Source organism: Typopeltis vanoorti, chromosome 25, assembly GCF_054136105.1.
Source record: "Typopeltis vanoorti isolate ZY-2024b chromosome 25, IOZ_Tvanoo_1.0, whole genome shotgun sequence".
Classification (NCBI taxonomy): Eukaryota; Metazoa; Arthropoda; class Arachnida; order Uropygi; family Thelyphonidae; genus Typopeltis; species Typopeltis vanoorti.
The window spans coordinates 6,447,387-6,469,053 of NC_143573.1; the positions used below are offsets into that span (position 1 = coordinate 6,447,387).

The 21,667-nt window shown below is 37.9% G+C and overlaps 1 protein-coding gene across 1 annotated transcript in view; it reads left to right on the top strand.

Moving 5' to 3' along the window:
- LOC150092510 (vesicular glutamate transporter 1-like) overlaps positions 1-21,667 on the top strand; it is a 245,880-nt gene that overhangs the window by 133,842 nt on the left and 90,371 nt on the right. The window contains exon 3 of the mRNA XM_090414498.1: positions 16,614-16,863. Within this exon, the coding sequence (XP_090270624.1) occupies positions 16,614-16,863 (250 nt within the window). The remainder of the gene's footprint in view (positions 1-16,613; positions 16,864-21,667) is intronic.

Below are 21,667 nucleotides of genomic sequence, written 5' to 3' on the forward strand. Positions count from 1 at the left end.
AAAAAAAAATCCACAAGTCTCCTAAATCATGACACACTTATATCGTGAGCATAGCACCCACCTATGAAAAGTGGCATCAATGATTATTGTTCTTCTCCCCAGCTATCATTGTTGGTTTTTTATGGAGAGCCCACCACAAGAGGTTCGTTAGTACCGTGAATGAGCGACAAGGAACTTTTTCAGATTTAATTTGAACAGCTGTGAGTTGTATTCCCTGGGAAACACATGTAGAGGAAGACTGTTCCAGAAGGCAGCAATAGAAGGGATGAACGAAAAAGAGAAATTTCTGCTGTGGGTTTGGAGTTGAACTGCGAGTAGGTGCTGGTTAGTTGCAAGCGTTTGGACAAATTTGCAAGAGGGTGGGGGAATTATTGATAATTCTAACGAACAGCGGCCATTGGTGTGTTATGCCTCAATATTTGTAGAAGATGCAGACTGCAAATACTGAACGCCTGTGCGAAAATGAGTGATATGTTTGTGTCAAGAGAGATTAGAGGTTAGAGTTATTCGAGAAGGTGATTCTCATCTTGCATAGAGATTTGAGTATTGTCAAGGGTAAGAACAGGAAGGACAGGGGCATATTTTGTGAGAAATAATGCACAGCTGGTTTGCTGGCATTGAAGTTGATAATGCTATCAAACCCTTTTGATGAATGCTTTGAAGATCGGAATTTAAGGTGGTAGAGTTAGATTTCTAGAGGCTGTGGTGATTTGTGTTTTCCAGGGTTTGTCAAACAAAATGAGGAATGCAATGTGCTATCAGCAGCAAAACTGTGTACTAGATTGGCTATGAGCTGGAATAGATGCTTTATGTATTGAAGGATGAGAGTGGGCGAGAGAACAAAGTCTTGTGGAATCTCAGTATTCGTTGTATAGATAGAAGATGTAGTGGAAGAAGAAGTGTAGGAGTTTGGCCACTGATGATTCTTTCGTTTACTTTAGAAAGAATCGAAGTGAGAGAAATTGGAAAAATCGTAGTTGGAAGATTAGGATTTGCCACCTTCCTTAGGAATAGGTTGTATATGGGCCAGTTTCCAGACTGCAGGATATATACTGATGGAAAGAGAAAGTGGAAGTCAGCTCTAAGGCACAGATCTTTAGAACAATTGGAGGGATGCCATCAGGGTATGGAGACTTTTGGTATTCAGTTTGAGCAAAATTGTTCTGATCTTTTGTCTGGGGAAAAGCCAAACGCAGCATTGAGTGTTGGGTGTTTGGAATGGTTGGAGGTCATTTACCATCATCAGCTATGGAAGAGTTGCAGGAAGTAGGAAACCTGGCAGTTGGCTTTTTACTATGGGTGATGATGTAATAGTGAGGATCACCGCCATCTCTTTGACGTCTTCCTCAAGGTCGCTTTCCATCAGGCCTCATCTTGAATGCTTGTTTAGCCATTCTCTTCTCAGGCATTCTCTCCACACTTCCAGCCATCTCAGTGTGTAAGCTCTGATGTCATCAGCTGAAGTGGAATCTATAGCGCTCATTTAGTTCTTGATTATGTCTTTCTTCTCCATTCGTATGTTATGTTATTTATCTTGACAGGTCCATAGACTTTTCTGAGGATTTTTTCAAAGATCTACAAAGCGGTTGCATCTTGGTCTGTTATGCTCCAGGTTTATGCTCCATATAAACCAGTAGATCAAATAATTGTTTTGCCTATTTCTGTTTTAACTGTGCTTGATAGAATTTTGGAGGATAAAAATTGATATAGTTAATGATAAGATCTATTGGTGGCATAAATTCTAGCTTGTATTTCTGTACTATAATTTTAAATATGGACTTGCTTATTATGTTCCTTTTTTTTACTTTATTATTCTCATTAAATCTGTAATACAGATATTGTTCGTATTATTGATGTCTGGAATTTCAGGGTCATCTAGGAGAAGTTTCCTGAAAACTTTGGTCAGCACTGGAATGGTGGTCATTGTCGAACAAAGAAAGAACACTGAGCAAGGCTCTAGGTGAATCTAAATATAAATGGGATGCGTGTCCAGTTTTTTTTCTTCTTCTTTTCAGAGTTTTTTCAAACTGGATTTTGTGTGACAAATCAGTGGCTATTCAATATATATGCGCACATTATTTCCTAGAATCGCGTATTTAAATGCTGAGTCAAATCCTCGTGAGATTTACAGATGTGAGTGAGTCTACAGTTGCCACTGTAACAACAACAACAGTGACTTCTCAATGAGACTTTTGTTAGCGATTTGCTAACTTCTTCTTCTGACCAGAGCATCAAACATTCAGATGATGCCATTGAAAAAATAAGAGCAAGGGGAGATAAGTACATTATTAATTATAGAGCTTAGATAAACCAAAATAACAGATCCACATTATAATAAGACAGTGCCGTGCGTGGATGTATGTACATCGGCAAGTTTATGAATAGGATGTTAACACAGAAAAATACTTTAATTTTGTACCACATAAGGTGGTACAAAATCCTCTGCGTATGTTTCTCGCATTATTAGATGTGAGTTTGCGCAGTGCTATGGAAAGCACATTATTAAGACTACGAATAATTGGGAAAAAATGTTCCTTTCGTCGGAAAATTATTCCTGCGTTATACTTTCACCAAATAAGCACCAACATTCATATGAAATATCAGCCCATAGAAAGTCAAAACCTGACGATTACCTACATCCTAATCACGAGATGCAGCGGATCATGATTGCAGCAAAAATGCTACTGCATGATGGGATCATCTTTGCTCCCACCATACTGTAGCATTCTTTCCCAGTGGAAGATGTCGGTCTTTTTGGAATGACAAGGCTCAGATCTACAGCTGCTTCAGATGTTTTGAGGAGATGTTTTGACAACGTTGCGTCTGCCATTCCTCGCCATATTTAATGTAATTGTAGTTTGGCTTCCAATTACAATCACATTAAACATGTGAGGCACCCTTGAGAGATGATCACGGCATCCATCAACCTGATGTAAAGGAGTGGCTTCCTTGCAGAGACGAATTACTGCTGTATTCCTCAGGGAACGACCTTTATTGACTTCGAGCGGTAACATCCTAAGTGACCATCGCTAATGACATTTGTCGGTGGTTACCTTTTAGTATCGAAGTACATCTCTGATCTGCTAGAATGGCTCCGTACTCATCATGAAAATGATTTTTCGCCATATTTTTCATCCACGCAATAAAATACAGGGTGCTTCAAAGAGAATGTCCCGATTTGAAAATTGTATATCTCTGCAGCCACGAACCAAAAATGAATGCGACTTGTACCATGTGAACGCCCTTGACCCAGAGTTTGATATGACGATATCAATTTTTGATATTCGATTCGTCGGGTTCTAAACGAAACATTGCCTCAGCGTTGGATTGGACGCACGGGACCCCCATGACTTGGCACTATTTACCTCCAAGATCTCCAGACATCACAGCTTGTGACTTCTTTTTATGGGGATACGTAAAAGACTGTGTTTATGTTCCTCCATTACCCGCTGACTTGGATGAGCTCAGAACCAGAATCACGGCTGCAGTAAATTCTGTGACAGAAGACACTCTCAGGCGGGTTTGGGATGAATTTAGCTATCGGCTTGATGCTGTCCGTGCAGCAGATGGAGGGCACATTGAGCATTTGTAATTGTGGTGAGTGAAAGTTTAGACCTTACTTCATACTTGGTAATTTATTTTGTAACTGTATACCACATTTTCTTTATTACATATAATTATTTTAAATCGGGTTATTCTTTTTAAAACACCCCTGTACTATGAAAATACATTATTGAGCATCTCAGCCCATTATCTCCTAAGAATTAGCTTTGTTAGTGACGCGACCATCATCATAGACGTAAAAATGAAAAGACTGATGTACTTTGAGATAAAATAAATAAATATTACTATTTTATGGGATTAATTTTAGCTTTAAATTCTCTTGAATGGTTTCAACTCTTGCACAGAATGAAAATAGAAATCCTTTGGCCCACTTCATCGTTCAGTCTTTACTGTGTGCGTGTTCATAGCGGAATATTTTTATTTTCGGCTGAAATATCGATCTCCCACTACTACTGACAGTGGAGTCTCCACGCAACCCATGACCTGCGTTTTCTTTCATAAAACAAAGGTAGATTTCGATTGACGTACGAGGATGCGTCAATAAATAATGGCAAATTCCCTGTATTTTTCAGCAAGCACGTGTGATTACGTCCTTGTTGTTGGACTGCAGCCCCCTAACGGTTAGCGGAGAAAAACAAAATTCGTCTGGCACGCCCAGAGGCAGTAGTAAATCGCCATCCAGCATGCTTACGCCAAGGAAGAAATAAAATCCATCAATGAAACATTTTTGTGGGGTTAAACTTGGTTAGGATTCAATGCTGAATATTGATGGATAAAAGCAGATCTGTGTGGATAAAATATTCATCTGCATCAATGTCAACTTCGAGTCATGTAAATGTTTTGCTGATCCAGTTCCATTTCGTAGTGTTTGTTCCCTTGTCGGAAATCTCGGCTCGAAGCCACCAAATTTTCATAAAGAAAACACACCTTGCTTACGCTTACTCAATAAGAGAATCACATTTTTCCCAGTTAAGATTATGCTCTTGTTTGTATTCCCTCTCACAAACATCTCGAGGAAAGACTGAACCGAGATAAATGTACTTCGTTATTCACAAAAAAAGATCGGTCTACAGTTTTGTTCATCGCAGCACAAATCACGACTCTCTTCGACGCACTCCCGTGAATGTATTATCTAAAATACTCCGCATTACCGAGCCATCAATAGTCCAATTTCGTATCCATCGATGCTCCTTTATCGACGCCGCCAGTCTATTCTTAATGACATTTGTGGCCATTGACAAAACAGGATAAGAGAGGAGCAATATAAGAAAGAATGCATCCGATGCTGCAGGTCTTAGGTAAAGCTGCCCACCCCATTATATAAACGACCGTCTGTTATCGGCAGTCCCTTCTTTACTTATTTCCACGAAATATTCGTCCTCTTAAATTCTAACGTTAGAAATAATGACGAAGGAAAAATAAAAAATAAAAAAAATACAATTTCAGCGAGATCGCAAATCGAGTTGACTTCAGAATTGGATCGCCGAAGTTCTTTGGATCAAATGATTAAAAGAGTGTGAGAAAAGTTCTGAAAATATAATTGCAATAAAGGAATCATAGAGAGAACAGGAAAAAACATCTCCTCTAGATGTTTGTTTTCCAATCCCCCCTATTATTCCCTTAATAGGCGGGATTATTAAAAATTGGAGGTGAAATCAAAATTATTCATTAAATAAACCGATTGTATTCATATTTTTATTTGATGGAAGTCCTTGTTTGATTGTGGCGCCGCCTGGTAGGAAGAATGCAGACAGGTAGCATTCAAGTGCCTCGTGAATCCCAAACATCTACTCTTTGTAGTAAAGAGAGCACAAGTGTCTGGTGACGCCTCAATGCACACTAGAATTTAAAGCACGCGATGTTAATTTTGTGGCGGTGGGCATTAAAGCTACTGCTCCTCCGAACATTGATCTCGCACGCTAACAAGTAACTGGGAAACTCCAACACAAACTCTGCAGCATTTTGTTTAAATAGTTTATGAGGAAGCTGTTTCAGTACAGCTATTCTTATGCTGCTGTTAAATTATTATTATTATTATTACGCGATGCAGTTCAAGGGTTCATCGCTAGAGGGAACTGCACACTACACCACTTAATCCACCACCCACACTACTCCATTTAATTGTATTTTTATAAACAGGGTGGTTCAAAATTCCACGTACAAACTTTGAGGGGAGGTAGAGAACATCAAAATCAACCGTATTCACATAGGCAAGCATGACCGAAAAAGCCACTGGAAGGTACTAACAGGGACACAAAGATACAGAAATAACACAAGGCAGTAAGTAGCGTAAAAAACTTTATTAGGCGTAACTGAACAGTTCAATAGTAGTTGGATACATAATATGGTAAACGAGGTGTATGTCTGCCATCTCAGCGTTCGTAAAACGACGCATATTCTTCGTACGAAGTGGAGAGTCTGAATGAGGAAGCCCCATTTGCACACCTGGAGCGCTGGCGAACAGCGCCACCTATCACTTTCGAGTGGCGTGCTTCTGGTCATGCTTTCCTATGTGAATAGGGTTGATTTTGATGTTCTCTACCTCCCCTCCAAGTCTGTACCTGGAAGTTTGAACCACACTGTATAAAGTGCGTGTGTTCTCTGGCCGATTTGTCAGTATGCGAGATAGAAAACCCCTGCTATTACCGGATGAAACCTTTATAGCTCACCTTCAGTTGAAAAAAAAACTGTGTACTGCTTGATAGATAAGCAAAAACAGAAAAACATGAAAACCTTTGTACAAACAAAAATTAAAAATCTTTTTGTTATGAAAGAAATTTAAAAAAAGAACAGTTTATTTAATTCGGTGTGTTTTGACTGTTCTTTTTCTGAAATGACGCTCAGAACGTTGCATGGAAGAGAACCATAAAGCTGTGAGAAAATGCTGAACCCACACAACGAACGCCACCGAAAACACTAATCTTGCTGCACATTCCTGACAACATTCGCTGACGGTGCCATTAATCGTGTATACGGCGCGTGCTGCGAAATGACTTAGAGGGCACAAGACAGCGATATATTTGAAACGCCTTTAAGTTAATGTGCAGTTTTAATTTCTCACGCGCGGAGTTGACAGTCCGACCATAGTTCATGCTTTTAGAATACTCCTGATGATGACGCGGAAAATGAAGAGTCGCATTGAAAATCGGGTTCAATTTCAGTGCGTTTTCTTTCCATTGGCTTAAGAAAAAAAAAAGATCAAACAAACTCACATTTTACTTACTTCAATTCAATAAGCTGAAGCCCGTTTTAGGCGTTAATTCTTCTGATATTTTTATTTACATTTGATGCGCCATTTATCCTTCCAATGTTAAAATTCACTGTTAATGACCAAGGTTCAATATTTTTCATACTTCAACTGTAGTTCAAGTTTTCCTTGTTCATTTTTCCCCCTTGTTTAGACAAGAATTCTGGACACTTACGTGGGTCCTAGAAATTTTGCTTATTCGTCGGACTAATTGAGAACAGCAGTCAAACAACAAAATAAAATCGTATTTCAGAACAAGTTGGAGGAATTCGCAGAGTTTTTAGACGCGTTTGGAAGCAAAGAAAGAAAAAATCATTAGCTTCATCCCGATTGTCTGCCATTGGTACGCCTGTTTTCGAGTAGCAAACGACTCGAAAGCAGACGTACCAATTTTGATGAAAGTTAATGTTGCAGAATTTGAAGAAAAAAACATTTTACGTATTTTAATTGGACAATAATGCATTTATTATATGAAGATCACACAAGTACATCTTTCACTACTCTAGGGTTACTCTTGAGCTCCGGTCGGTCGCTCTGAATGTTCAAGATAACTGCGAGACAACCTGATAGTAAATGTGGGACACAATCATTCCTATTTCTTTCACCACCTAATAATACGTCTGCAATTTGGTTTTGCAAAGAATAGCAGTCTAAATAATTGTATCGCTGGCAATGTGGATTATCTTATGCTGTTTCGAGATATTTTAACAGAAAGTGATGAAAACTGGAATCAAAACTGACTACGTAGAATTTTCAAGGAAGCGTTTGTTTTCTCTGATTCTGCAAGCGGACACGCAGAGGACGGAGACCCCAGATTCTCGTTAAAAATGCGCAAACATTATAAAACAAAAGTAAAGAAAAAAATGTAATAATTATCTTGCAACTCTCGTGTCTGTTATATTGAAATACTTACGGTATAAAAGAGATTGAATCAAAATGCATCAACAGGCAAAAAAAAAAAATCATCTGTTTAGCCTAAGAGCAATAGCCAATGTAAGTTACTAAATGCAGTTATAGACGGCTAAGTTGCTGAGTGACTATTTATATTTTCCATGCGCAAGCATTGCATAAGTGCTTGAGCACTTATGCAATCTACAGGAACCATTACCAAGTACTTTTGCATATTATTTTGGACAACGTTACTGTAAAGTTTTGTCTCGCTGTTCATATAAATTATCAAAATTGTTTATAATTATTTCAGCCAAATCACAATCGAGTAAACGAATGAGTTTCTCCCAACACTTATTACTCGCACTCAATTCGTATTTGAATCAGAAATACCATCAAGTGGGATCACAACGAATTCTTGCTTCAGTCATTCATACAATCAATATAATGCTTTCCTAAATTCACTTTTAATACTAAAAGTGCCTTTAGTTTAGTTTATTTAGTGAATTCTTTGAAAAACATTTACCGATTTCAGTTTTTCGCCGTTTCAACTGACGGTCGACTAGTTTGAAAAAAGAAAAAAAATACGTTTCACAAATATTAGCGGAATCGAGATCAACAACTTTGACATCCTATGTTGCAAGTATGTTTCAATGAAGGCAGGCTCATTAAATCTGTGGCCTTATTTCCCGCAATGCCTCGGCCTCCATTACATCCGTCATTATCTATGAACTCGTGTGCTTGCAGGTGCTAACAAACGTCTGCGGACACTAATTGAAGTGATGCGTTTTTAGCAGCTGTTCTAACTTCAACATTGATGACGTTGGAACTCCTCTTCTACAAACTACCTTTTCTTCTTTGAAAGATCTATGAATGCAGTAATCTTTCTCCTAATTTACCACTTTAGCTGCAAATTTGTTGTTCCCCTTAGTGTTTCCTCCAAATATTACAAGAACCTATTTAAATAACAGTAGTATATTCTGTCTCTGTTTCTCTCCCGGACTTAATATCACCTGTCCACCGTATTAAATAGTAGACAACCTACTTCAACCTTGTACTATTGTTGAACATAGAGGGATAAAACAAAAAAAATTTAAAAATTCTTCAAAATTTTTCCTTTCTTCTCATAAGATTGTACTTCTTATTTTAAGCAAGCCTCAGCGGAGTGGTTGGCGTATACGCTTTCCAGGGCATCAGGTTGAGGGTTCAAACTCGCCTGTGATTGTCCTCAGGTGAGAGGTGAAATTCATACCCTTGTGCGAAACCACCGCTCCCCAATTATAGGAAGCCTTCAGCGGCTCGAACAAGTTTCATGTTTTATGTATAGAATGGGGTTTCCAAACTATGTGAAAATAATAATATTAATAACATATAAAAGCAATTGCCCACCCGCGGCACTAATGTACTATAGGGTTCCAATCTTTCGTGGGTGATAGAGTCACGTGAAACGCGTTAATACGTCACACAGTCACCAATACAGACATCTCCGATTCCGTGTCGCATTTTCCAAAATGTGCATCCAACAATTCATTTCGCTGCCTTTGTTCTTCCTTGTGCAAGTAGTTATTCCTGGACTCTGAATAGGTTCAGTTTACTTAAATTCGTTATTTGGAACCAGTAAAAAATCTTGTCTTGTCTGAAGTTTCATTTCAGTCGGATCATTCTAAGCAAGTCCAAGGTTAAAATGTTTTGGAATATAGACCGAGCTAACTCAGGTCTCTCCTGATGGAAGTGAATGAAATCTAGGGGAAGGGGTGGGGGAGGAGGTGTAATGAGATCTATTTCCCATTGCTCTGATTGTTGCTATGCATCGCCTTGTAAGGGATCTTGAAAGAAAGAGGGATCAAGTTAGGGTGTTCTGCGTTAATGGATGGACTCTATGATGAGAAACTATGCAGTTAAAGGTAAAAAATTGCACGCCGTTTATGGGGGGGGGGGAGTTTGTTTCAATCTTCATTAGATACGCATTCCTCCAATATTTATCGCCATTTTTTACTGCCAATGCGTTTCTATTTACGGCAACAGTTTTTGTGCGCAGTGCGGAGCTGTTGACGCCTTTCCACACCATCAGCAAAGAGGTTTGCAAAGCACGGGACACTCCAAGAACTCGCTTATTACTATGTTCGGTTCGTGATGACATCAGAACTCGAAAATTTTTCGGCTCGCTCTGTGTGTCTCGCGTGCTTATGAGCCGGCAATAAACGTGCCCGATTCCCACGATATTGCCGGGAGAGCAGGAAACGCGCGTGCGCAGAAGTGAGCCCGCTGCGCAATGGCGGTGGATTAAAGCGAATCTCGTTTTTTTTAGCCTCCCGTAGATGCGTTTGGAATGAAGACCGTGTGGGAAATAAAAATAAAAAAAAGCGAAAGGGAAACATCTAGAAGGTTGGATTACAAAATAAGAACGGATTGAACTGTTTGCATCAGCGGAAAATCAACACACAACACTCACTGCGAGAATCAATTGACAGCAGAAACGAATTTAATGATGGGCTGCTGCATAATAACAAAAAAAAAAAAAAAAAAAATCACTCTTCAGAAAACTTTGTGTTCGTGTACAATTCTTGCTAAGTGGTATATATATATATATATATATATATATATATATATATATATATATATATATATATATATATATATATATATGTTTCTTTCTCTCTTCCTTTTTTTAAGGTCATAAACACATCCACACAATACTGTGCTGTACCTTCTGCAATCTGTCGTGCGTCTTAAAATTAAATTAATATAGAATTGCGAACACAAAGTGATCCCAGATAAATGTTATTCAGACAGAATAACATAAAATTGAGATTTGTTTTAATATGACTTATTTTCCCTTTCAATCGTTTCCGACCGTAGGCGACTTTGAAGGCATTGCCCACAAAGTATTCCTGGTGAGATTTTTACAGCATAGTCCACCATTGCTTTCCCCAACCCCCAATTTTATCCTGGTTCGGCATATGGCTGGGACGTATTCATGACTGTAATCCATGTGTGTGTTCACGGGGCCGGTTTGCCACTTCTGGGGGACGAAAAACCCGAATTTCTGGATTAAAAAAACCCCTACCTCCATATGAGACCGGCTAACTCACCTTTAGTTGAAAGAGACAGACCAGATAAAGTCACGTTACTCACAGGAATCGAACCCAGGTCTTTCTGCCAAAGGGCCCCGTCTATACTAATTGTGCTACGGAGGCTCCAACTGTTTTAATGAAGCAGCAGAATATAAGAGACAAAATATAATAATTCCAAACTAATAACACTCTACAACACCCCATAATAAATTAGCATTGAAGATAATGGGCGTTGGATTTGTACTGAAACCAATGAATGCTCGTCCAGGTTTAGAAATGATGTGCCATTTCGAAAGTCAGCGGTAGCACCTCCATGTTAGGTTAGGCCAGGGGTCGGCAACCTTTTTGGAGTGAAGAGCCATTTTTAAAATTATATCTGTTAAAAAAAAAAGTTAGGGGAGCTGCACCGTTTTTTTTTTTTTTTTTTTTTAACAGTAACACGTTATCATACTTGTAAAGCAGAAAGACAGGGGTGGCATGTCACATGAAATTATATGATAATTTAAAATATTAAATAATAAAACAAACATTTCCTTCTCCTTACGAAAGCATATGTATAAAATCCAATAACATACTTATTTCTTTAATTTTTTTTAATTTAAAATATCTTCTTAGTGCGACTTGCGCTGTTGAACTTCTTAAAATTCATATCAGAAAATATTTGCTCACACAAAATGTCGATCCGAAAATCGATAAAAGTCCAAATGCGTATGTTTTTAACTGAATGTAAGTGTCCGCTAAACAATTCCACGTGTCAAATACAATTTGATCTTGCTTTTTTAAGATCTTCTATTTCAGACCATTTGTATTGTATTGCAAGGGTAGATTTTTGTCTTTCCAATTCCTCCAGGTCAGCTTCAAGATTTCTAAATTTTGAATTCCACAAATCCTCGGTTTTCCGGTCCTCTAACTGAAGTTGAAATGCAGCTTCATCAATTCCAGCAAAAGGTGAAAATTTTAATTCAGTAGGATTAATTTCAAGTGGTCGCAATAAAAATGACATAGATGCCTTGTTCTTTCTAAACTCCTCAAATCTCCCATTAAATTCAGATCGCATATTTACCACAATTTCTTTGAAAAAGTTGAAATTTATGGAATTATCAGCTTGTTCTTGTTGATATTTCTTCAGCGTAGGAAAATGTAATAATGTGCCTTTCTTTAAGTCTGTCACAAAGAAATATACTTTTTGTTCAAACAAAATCACTTCTTCTAAAAGCAAAACTGCTGCATTTCCCTTTCCCTGTAGTTTCTTATTTAGTGCGTTTAAATGGGAAGTCATCTCCACCATAAAGTAGAATTTTTGTAACCAATGAGTATCTTCTAACTGTGCATATTCAAGATCCTTTTGTCTTAGAAATAACTTAACCTCTTCAAGGCAGGTGGCAAATCGCATCAACACCACACCTCTGGAAAGCCATCTTATTCTGTTATGCAAAAGAAGATCGGAATATTCGCAATTGATTTCTTTAAGAAGTTCACAAAATTTCGAATGATGTAGCGGAATTGCCATTATTTTGTTAACAATTTCTACAACCAAATCCATCACTAACGTTATCTCTTTTGGAAAAGTTTGTGCACAAAGTATCTCTTGATGGATTATGCAGTGAAGGGAAAACACGTCATGCAAAATTTGTTTTTTAAATAAAGAAACAAAACCTTTTTTGTACCTTTCATGCTCGGCGCCCCATCGGTCTCAATAGATATTATTTTCTTAGTATTAATACCCTTACTTTTCAAGCAAGTGGTAACAGCAGATTCAATGTCTTCTCCACGAGTTTGTCCTGTAAGGGACAGTACATCGAGTAATTCTTCCTGGGGTCCTTGAGAGTTTACGTATCTACAAATAAGTACAATCTGTGCAAGTCATCCACATCACATGTTTCGTCACAGGCAATGGAGAATCCTGGTGTTGAATTTAGAATCTGTAACCTGCTGATTTGTTATATCTTCTTCCATTCGTGTAGTTCTGGCCCTTACAATCTTAGCAGATAATGGCATGTCTTTTATTTTTGTAATTATTTCCGCTTTGTTTTTAAAATCGCAGAAAAGATATTCGGACATTTTAATAAAGCATTATTTCACATGTTCGCCGTCCGTAAAAGGTTTTCCTCGGTTAACAACCTCTTGAACGGCCATAAAACTAGCAATAGTTGTATTTCTTAATTCTTCTATCCATTTGGAAAATGAACATTTAGTTAGGTTTACTTTGCGTTGCAATCTTCTACTGTCTTTTTTCTTTCATCTCCCCGTGGATATGCTTTGTCAAATGTATCGTGTTTATTTAAAAAATGTCTTAGTACATTTGATTTTTTATTATTTGAAAGCTTTTCATGGCATATTAAACACATTGGAGATCCTCCTGTATTTGCTACAAATGCGTAGGTTTCGGTCCATTCACTTTTAAACTCCCGATTTTCTTGTTCTATCTTTCTCTTCTTTGCTGACATTTTAAATACTATAAAAATATTTTATTTGGTTAATATTTAATTGAATGTTACAATATTCACGTTACCTAACACAATCACCAGTAAATGAAAGCACTGCAACGTCCACTACAAAACTTTTACTTATTTTAACAAAGTGAGCAGATTTACAGACCACACCTGCACTATATGCGAAGACAATGGGCGCGTTCAGACAGGCAAGCGCTACCGTAGCGCTACATGTGCTAGCCTAGCTGCTCGATCGTAGCGCTACCGTAGCGATCGCCATTCGCTACAAATTAATTAAATTTGTAGCGATTAGTATTTTCGCTACAAAGTAGCGCCTCGCACAGCGCTCTGCCTGGCTGATCGCGCCCAATGTAAACTGACGATTTTTGAGTATCGACATATGGTTAGGGGTCATTTGACCTACAAAAAATTTCTTTTTACTTCTACGTTTAGATAGATCGTTTAATAACGAAAAGAGCCGCAATTATTCATTCAGAGAGCTGTATGTGGCTCCGGAGCCGCAGGTTGCCGATCCCTGGGTTAGGCCTTTCGTAATCGATTTAAAATCCTGCCTGCAATAAAACTAGCTTGCCGATCCTCTTTATTTAGTCGAGAGCCTCGCTGTCTCTTAAAACAGGTTATTACCTGCAAAAGTATTTGTAGGTGCCAATAAAACCTAACACGGATGAAAACCAACACAGAAGCGAATTAATTACGATAATAAAAGTTGTGACCATCTAAAGAAGAAAACTGGAAGGGTTGATAATAAAATTAGAAATGAAGGGATAATGATAGCACTCGTTGATATGACAAATTTGTCATCAACGAGTTAAGATATTTGTCATAAGGCAATGACAAAATTTTAAAATAATAGGGGGAAGGTTTAGCGTCTTACGTGGATAAGATTCATATAAAAAATGTAAATATTGATACATGTAGAAACAAACATGCACACAGCTGGAAACAGGCACACACACCTGGTAGAGTGAGTAGGATTATTGGCAAAAGAGATACTTAAAAGATAATTATCGACCTTTAATCAACCAATTCTGTTGTTCATTAAAAATGAGATACCAATGATGGATCTACATGATTTTCGCAGTGCTGAATTCAGTTCGGTGCCCTTCTAAGAAGAGAACCAATTTCAAACATCGCCTATTAGAGCTTCTTCTGCATGCTTCACTCTTCGTTCTTTGGAAATATTTTAAGCGAACGAAATCGCTCTGAAGATCTAAATGTTGATGGTACGGGGAATGCGTTTATCAAAATATTCGGTGATTTTTGTTTCTGGCAACACGTTGTAAATATAGCTAATGGCGAAATGGTTCTTTTATGTTCTTAGCGGGTCTTCTGTGATGCACATCGAATCGCATCAGGCCTTGTCATTAAAGACACGAGCTGGCTGGATCTCCACTTACTTAATGGAATGTCAGAGTTCGGAACTTAAGTGCTCCCACGTAAACAAAATCAATAAAAACCAGTGCAGCAATAAAGGACAGTATTTCTATAAATTATAGTAATAAAACTAACTGTCTTCTTGTGCAGTGCTTTTCAAACCTGCTGTTTGTTCTACCGTATGGTTCTAGAAGTGAGTGATTTCAGGAAACAACAAAACAGTGCCACATGACATGAATGATACTGTACATGTTGGCAATGACGTTCAAGATATAATTCGGCTCCATTTGGAATGAATAAACCTAGTTACCATGTTTTAAACCACGAAAGGGTATAAACTTACAGTACATTTGTTTAGCACCATGGGGTACAAAATTAGAAAATAGGGTAGGTAGCAGTGTTAGAAAATAGGGTAGGTAGCAGTGCTCCAGGGATTAAAATTAGCAGTGCTCCAGGGATTAAAGCAGTGCTCCAGGGATTAGCAGTGCTCCAGGGATTAAAGTTAGAAAATAGGGTAGGTAGCAGTGCTCCAGGGATTAAAAACTGGATTTTTTAACCGATCAGGGCTTAAATTGAGCAGTAATCTCATACTGGATACGATAATAATTTATTATCTAAAGATATGTGCACGCACATACACATCAGTCATACCTGGTTGGAAATGGAGATACTGTTCACACTCCCAGCCAGGCTGGCGAGAAAACTTCAAATGAAGACTTGAACATTATTGAGAGGTAAATAGCCAAGAGGCTCTTTACCTCTCAATTAAAATAATGAGGGATTTATTATTCCCTTAACTTAATTATTGAGAGGTGTTTTGGCGATTTCGGACGTCCTTTTTTATCTCTAATTGTGACCCAAAAAAGCATCCACTTCGTGACATTTTACATCCGCTTTTGTAGTGTGAGTTAAAGGATCTGCAGAGCTGGAACTCTGCGTGAATGCTTCAATTGCACCTTGAAATATTGCATTGGCAGCCCAAATCCAAGATTTTTTTTTTGCTTTATTTCCTCGTTCGGTTCAGGGTGATGTCCCTTGAACACAACCATTCGGGAAACCTAAGTATTTCTAACCAAACTTCTCGCCCCTAAATTGTTTAAATTACGTTTGTAGCATACGGGATAGCTAGGGCACTCGGTTAACTTTTGTAGTGACCTGAATCCCCTCCCAAAGCACTTCCAGGGTTTCCGTACTGTCTGAAAAACTCACCAGAATAACGGCGACACTGCTGCATTACAGTGTTCTACGAGTGAAATGTGAACACTTCGATTTAGTGATAATTCGCTTCCAAAAATTGCAAAATTATAACTAACAAATAAACGTTCAGCAGATGTAAAGAGGCAAATGATTTTCCATGGCTTCGATATCCAAAGGTCTGTGTACGCCCTTACATTTGATAGTAGTTGGATACTCATCTGAACAGCGAAAGTTTTTTAAAAACAAAGCATGATTTGGGATTAAAGGTCTCTCACTGTTTTTTATGCAAAAAGAATTTCTACATCTCATCGCCTTCCGGTAAGGCTGTACGCATTTTACTACCTTCTTTCTGTAATTTATTCTTTCTATAATATAGCCCGTACGGAATGAGCAGGATGGTTCCTTTCGAAACTCAAGTTTTCTCCAAAACATGCAAACTAATTGGCAAACATATGCAAATGACACAAAGCGGACGGGGAGACAGCATTTGCTAGCTGTTACTCATATACGTAGCTTCTAGTGAGTTAATGTTTGATTATTATTTCAAGTATATTCAGCTCTGCCATGACAATGTCTGAGTTTAATATTTAATAATAAAAAAAACTGTATTATGCGAACTTTCATTGGTTGATTGGAATCAACGTCACTGGCACTTCCTTTTTCAACATTCGACAAACCCCGCATCTGTTATTGAGGGTCGCTTATAAAATCATTCCTTTCGATTTAAGCTAATTTATTCCTTACAATTTCTACTGAACATAATATGTTAGTATAAGTGTTTCATAATTTGTTTTTTTTTCTTTTAATGCGGTGCAGAAAGTTCGGCAAGAAAGATGACGAGAAAGGGTTTATCCAGCACGATGAAATCCAAGAAGAATTCTACAGCGATCATGACCCCTCGAAAACCAAAAGGAAAAGATTTTTGGAACCCGACTGTCCCTGTTGCAACATATCAAAAAGATTCACCATCGCTATCCTCAGTTCCTTAGGGTTCCTCATCAGTTTTGGTATCAGGTGTAACATGGGGGTGGCCATCGTCAAAATGGTCAGTTCCCAGCCGGGATCGGTAAGAGTTTTCTCTTTCTGTGGTGATTATTATCCTTATTACAAGTGTTGTTTATAACTTGGTTTAAATCATTTATAGCCCACTGGAAATGGACAGGGAAGTGTGCATATGTATGTGTAAAATAGATTTTTTATGTATCAATCACTCTCATGAAAGTTTTTGAACATCTAAAACAGTCTTTAGGGTAGACGTAGTGAGGAAAGCTGTTCGGAGGAAGGAGGTAGATAGAACTTGGTTTGGTAAGTGTAAGTGACTATAAATGTATGCTCAGTGGTGGCTGCTCTTATTATAGTTTTGGAAGAAAGAGGAATTAATGATGGCAGCTGGTTTTACTGAACATATTCATTCTGTAGTACCTATCGAAGAAACATAGGCAAGAAGCTGAACTTCTAAAAGAGATAGATTCAGTGGATACGTGAGAGGAGCCATCAGTTAACCCGATTGTCCTCTTCTGTATAGCATCAAGCAATTTCAAAGAAGGCATTTGGATTTGTGAGTGGCATTCAATGGTTGAACGGATTTGAGATTTACAGTGTATAAGTAAAAAAATAGTACACTGAGTGCAAAAGAGCACACGAAATTTTCTGTTGGATACAAAATCAATAGCGTTAATATGTTTGTACTAGGAAAAGCTGGCGGTGTTGATCAGCCCCAGAAGAGAATTCTTTTCACTTATTTTGGATGAAGACTAGGGGGGTGGCATAGAGAGAACAATTCTTGGTAAAGTGGAGTACTTTCCCTTGGTCATCAAAGCAGGAATTGGAAGAGAAGAAAGATTTTAGTAGGTTATCTTTGTGTTTGGTAATGTTACATGGTCGGGAAAATTTCGCCCATTGACTTTGATGAGGGGAGCAGAAGCTTCAGGCAATTTGAGTATTTGGCCCTTTCATGAAACTGGATTTAGATTTGTTGCTGTTCTTGCAGCATTTTTCAAGCTACACTATAGAAATGTTTAAATATTTCTATATTTAATACTTTACATTATTAACAGCTTCGTCCTTCAAATTCAGATTAATCTCATCTCATCTTCCTTTTACCCTCTTTTGCCTTGCGGTGTCGAGGATTTTATGAATCATCGGACCTCACACCGTTCACAGGATGAGGTGGTCAGCCCTACCCCCCCCCCCGATGTATCCTATGTCGGTAGTGTTGCGTTCTCAAGACAGTAGGATTTTCCCCCCCAGATAAACTGGGGAAAAAATCCTACTGTCCACGCCCAAGACCGGCTAATTTGGTTACGACTGAGGAAGATCCTTCAGCTCCTCTGTCGCCGACGGGAATAGAACCTAGGACACTCCTTCCTCTGGCATATAGTTGCGAAGCGCACAGCCACTAGGCTAAGCGCGGACATTCAGATTAATAATAACAAAAATGATGTCGGAAGGATTACCAGAGTAGGCCAATACGCATAATTTTCTTAAACGTAAATATATTTAGCAAAGAAAGTTATTTTCGCGTTTTGTTTTGAATTGAAGTAATTCAAGTCGCTTTACAAGTAAATATGTTTGATGTTTTGGTTCTAAGTAAGTGGGTTTCCATAATTCAGCTGTAGCTGAAATTGAATTTTTTTTTCCTGCGACATATAAGTGTTTCAAAATATTTAATTTTACTTTTATCCGATAGTATTTTATTCGCGTTGATGGTTCACCTGTTCTGAGACTTTCTGTATCTTCTTTGCTTGATTAAATCTTTTTGTTCTTCGCTAGTGGATCTGAAATTATCAGAGAAATAATTTAAATTTAAGAAATGAATTTTCAAATGTCATATCTGCAACATAACTCTTTGCATTTGTTGAGAAGGTTGATAATCTTTTGGGAAAAGAACAAAAAAAAAACGAGATTGTCTGAATAAATTTACAAACATTAATCTATAAATCTGTTTTAAATTCTTCACAATAGCTTCTGTTCTGAATGTGTTAATTATCTACAACTGTCATGACTCGTACATTTATCTTATTTTGAAAATGGAGCAATTTAAAATTGCAATCATTCTTAGTAGAAAATCTTTGTGTAAAAGATGGAACAGAAAATAGAATAAACGACTAATTACAAATAATACGATTTATGCGCTACATGAATTCAATCCTTTGCATATTCTATATGCAATAACTTTTTTATGCTTCCACAGAAAGCCACGGGTTGAAAAGGACAAAAACATTAATTGTATTCCCGATACAATATTTGTTTAATATACGGGCTGTTTGATTAAGGGAATTTTTCTAGAATTCCTGCATGTTAATCAGCCTTCTTCTTTAATAAAAGCTCACTAACAATCGGAGAAAATGCGATCCACGAAATTGCTTAATAAGAATGTGATTGCAGAAATAATAACACGATAACGCACAAAGCCTGCTTTTGATGTGCAACAGGATACCCACAAGAGAACTTTCATTTCTTTTCAGCAAATTAATACCCTGCCAACCACGATTTAGAAATTGAATAGATGAACGCATTCCCCCAAGGCATTTGCTAATGATGTACTCCGAAGATTTTTATGCACTTCAATTATAATCTTTACAAAGTCCAACTTTTATTCATCTGCATCAACATTACAGAAACAAATGAATTCTGAACCTTCACTTTTAAAGTTATCCGTTTTACAAACTTTATTTATGAAAATAGTATCTAAACTTCTCTCAAGAGTTTTCAGACTCTTCGTTTGATGGAGAAAAAATGATAATACTTTCGATTTCCTTCCTGTTCGTTGCTTAACCTAAGCGTGAATCAAAGATGAGCCACAGAAATCCAAAACGGACCCGAGAATTGAGGGTTCGATGGCACTGGGTTATTTCAAAACATGGAGGCTTTATTCTCGTCCATAGTGGAGGAACAACTTTTTTTTGTTTGTTTGTTTTAGTCCCAAATAAGCGAATAGGATTTGCATTGAGACATCATCGGCCCACAAGCCGAAATTCGGACAAATTAATTCTATTGCTGTCCTTCAAAAAAGAGGTGAATTAATATGACCCTAACTCCCATGGCATCGACATCAGCAGATAATTAGATGCTGCTATTCCCGTCATTTACATTTATAGCAAAGTTTCTGTTGACCGGAACTTCGGTGACATTTGCACCGGTCCGTTGAAGTGCTCTTAACACCATGGACCGCCTGTTACGACGAATATTTCTCCGTAGGCGGAGTCTGTCAGCCGATCATTATCTCATGTATTATTCGGAACGATAAAATAACAGAACACTTTGTTTCTTCTCTGGAGTGGAATGGACAAAACAAGACGCCGCAGTTTGGAGTTGTGTAACTGCCAATACACTGTGGCCACCTGTCGGGGAAAAAATGTACCAAAACACATTACAGAATCATCGGTCATTTCGTTTTCTGAAATGTTCATAACTACAATATGATAAAAGAAATTGTTCAAGAAAACTCTTGATGTGTGTGTGTGTGTGTGTGTGTGTGTGTGTGTGTGTGTGTGTGTGTGTGTGTGTGTGTGTGTGTGTGTGTGTGTGTGTGTGTGTGTGTGTGTGTGTGTGTGTGTGTGTGTGTGCACGATATTATTATCTCTCAAATATTTCGATGATTATTATTATTATTAAAGCGCGCAATGTAACACAGATAGATAGATATACTGTAGATGAATGACATAACACTAGCTGAGAATCCTTCGCGATTGTTGTAAATTTTAATTCACGCAATAACTTCTAAAAGAAAATTATGATAAAATGGTTCTAATTTCGTAACAATCACGTGCTTAACATTTTCTACATACGTAAATGAGATGAAAACGATGACAAAAATTCTTTCCTCAAATCTGAACCGCCACACCAGTTGAAACTGGTGTTGTTTTGGTGGAACAGATGCGCGGTTCCCACTGGCTTCGAGCCGAACCGCTACCATAGCAACAAGCCCGGTTATTCCTACATGATACAACAGAATATGCGATGGCGATGTATACCATCTTACCATCTGCATTATCCAATTCTGAGGCTGAAATGTGCATCATTTAACTTGATCCACAGATGATGATGCAAAGAGATAATTGCATGCTATTAGTATCGAAAAAAATCCCCTTCACCCCCTGCAATTACATCAGCGAACATGACTACTGAGAGTAATCTATCGCCACTTGTGCCTGCATCATACTGAAAGGTTTTATCTGGATGAAGAACGCGTACGTTAGAAATAGTTTTCACTGCTTTGTACACTGATCTTATCGTTTCCTTCTTGCTTTTGATAGAAATGAACTCAAAATACTTCTTTACAGTAATTACACTTTTATCTTCTTCCTTTTCTAGCCTAGATTAAGTAGGAAAGATAAGAAGAAATAAATAAAAGAGAGTTATGCCACCCACTGAAAATCCCACATCAAAATCGAGACTTGTAATGCGATGAAGCAATCGAAATATTCATGATGTAATGTTTTTTCAAAAATTTAATACTTTTATTTAAGGACAGTAATAATAAGAGAATTTCACATCAGAAGTTGCTGTGGTAATGAATTCTTGTTATCCAATCATATTTTGTTAAAGTTTTTTAATGTTACTCCCACTCACGAAAGGTTATTATGGTACAGTGGGTAGGCTAAGGATTTTTTCTTTTTTTAAAATTAATTTTTTACACAGTCCTGAAACCACAGAACAAACATAGAATCTTTCGAGCCACTTCAGGCCTCCAGTAAGCTGGATGATGGTCTCACACCGGGCAATGAAGTTTATCTCTCATCTAAAGACAATCACAACCATCCATGCCCATGGTGGAATTCAAACCGGCAGCCTGTTGGTTGGAGAGCCTGTACGCTAACCACCAGGCCAACCAGGCCAGGCCTTTGCTGGCCTGGTTGGCCGAGTGG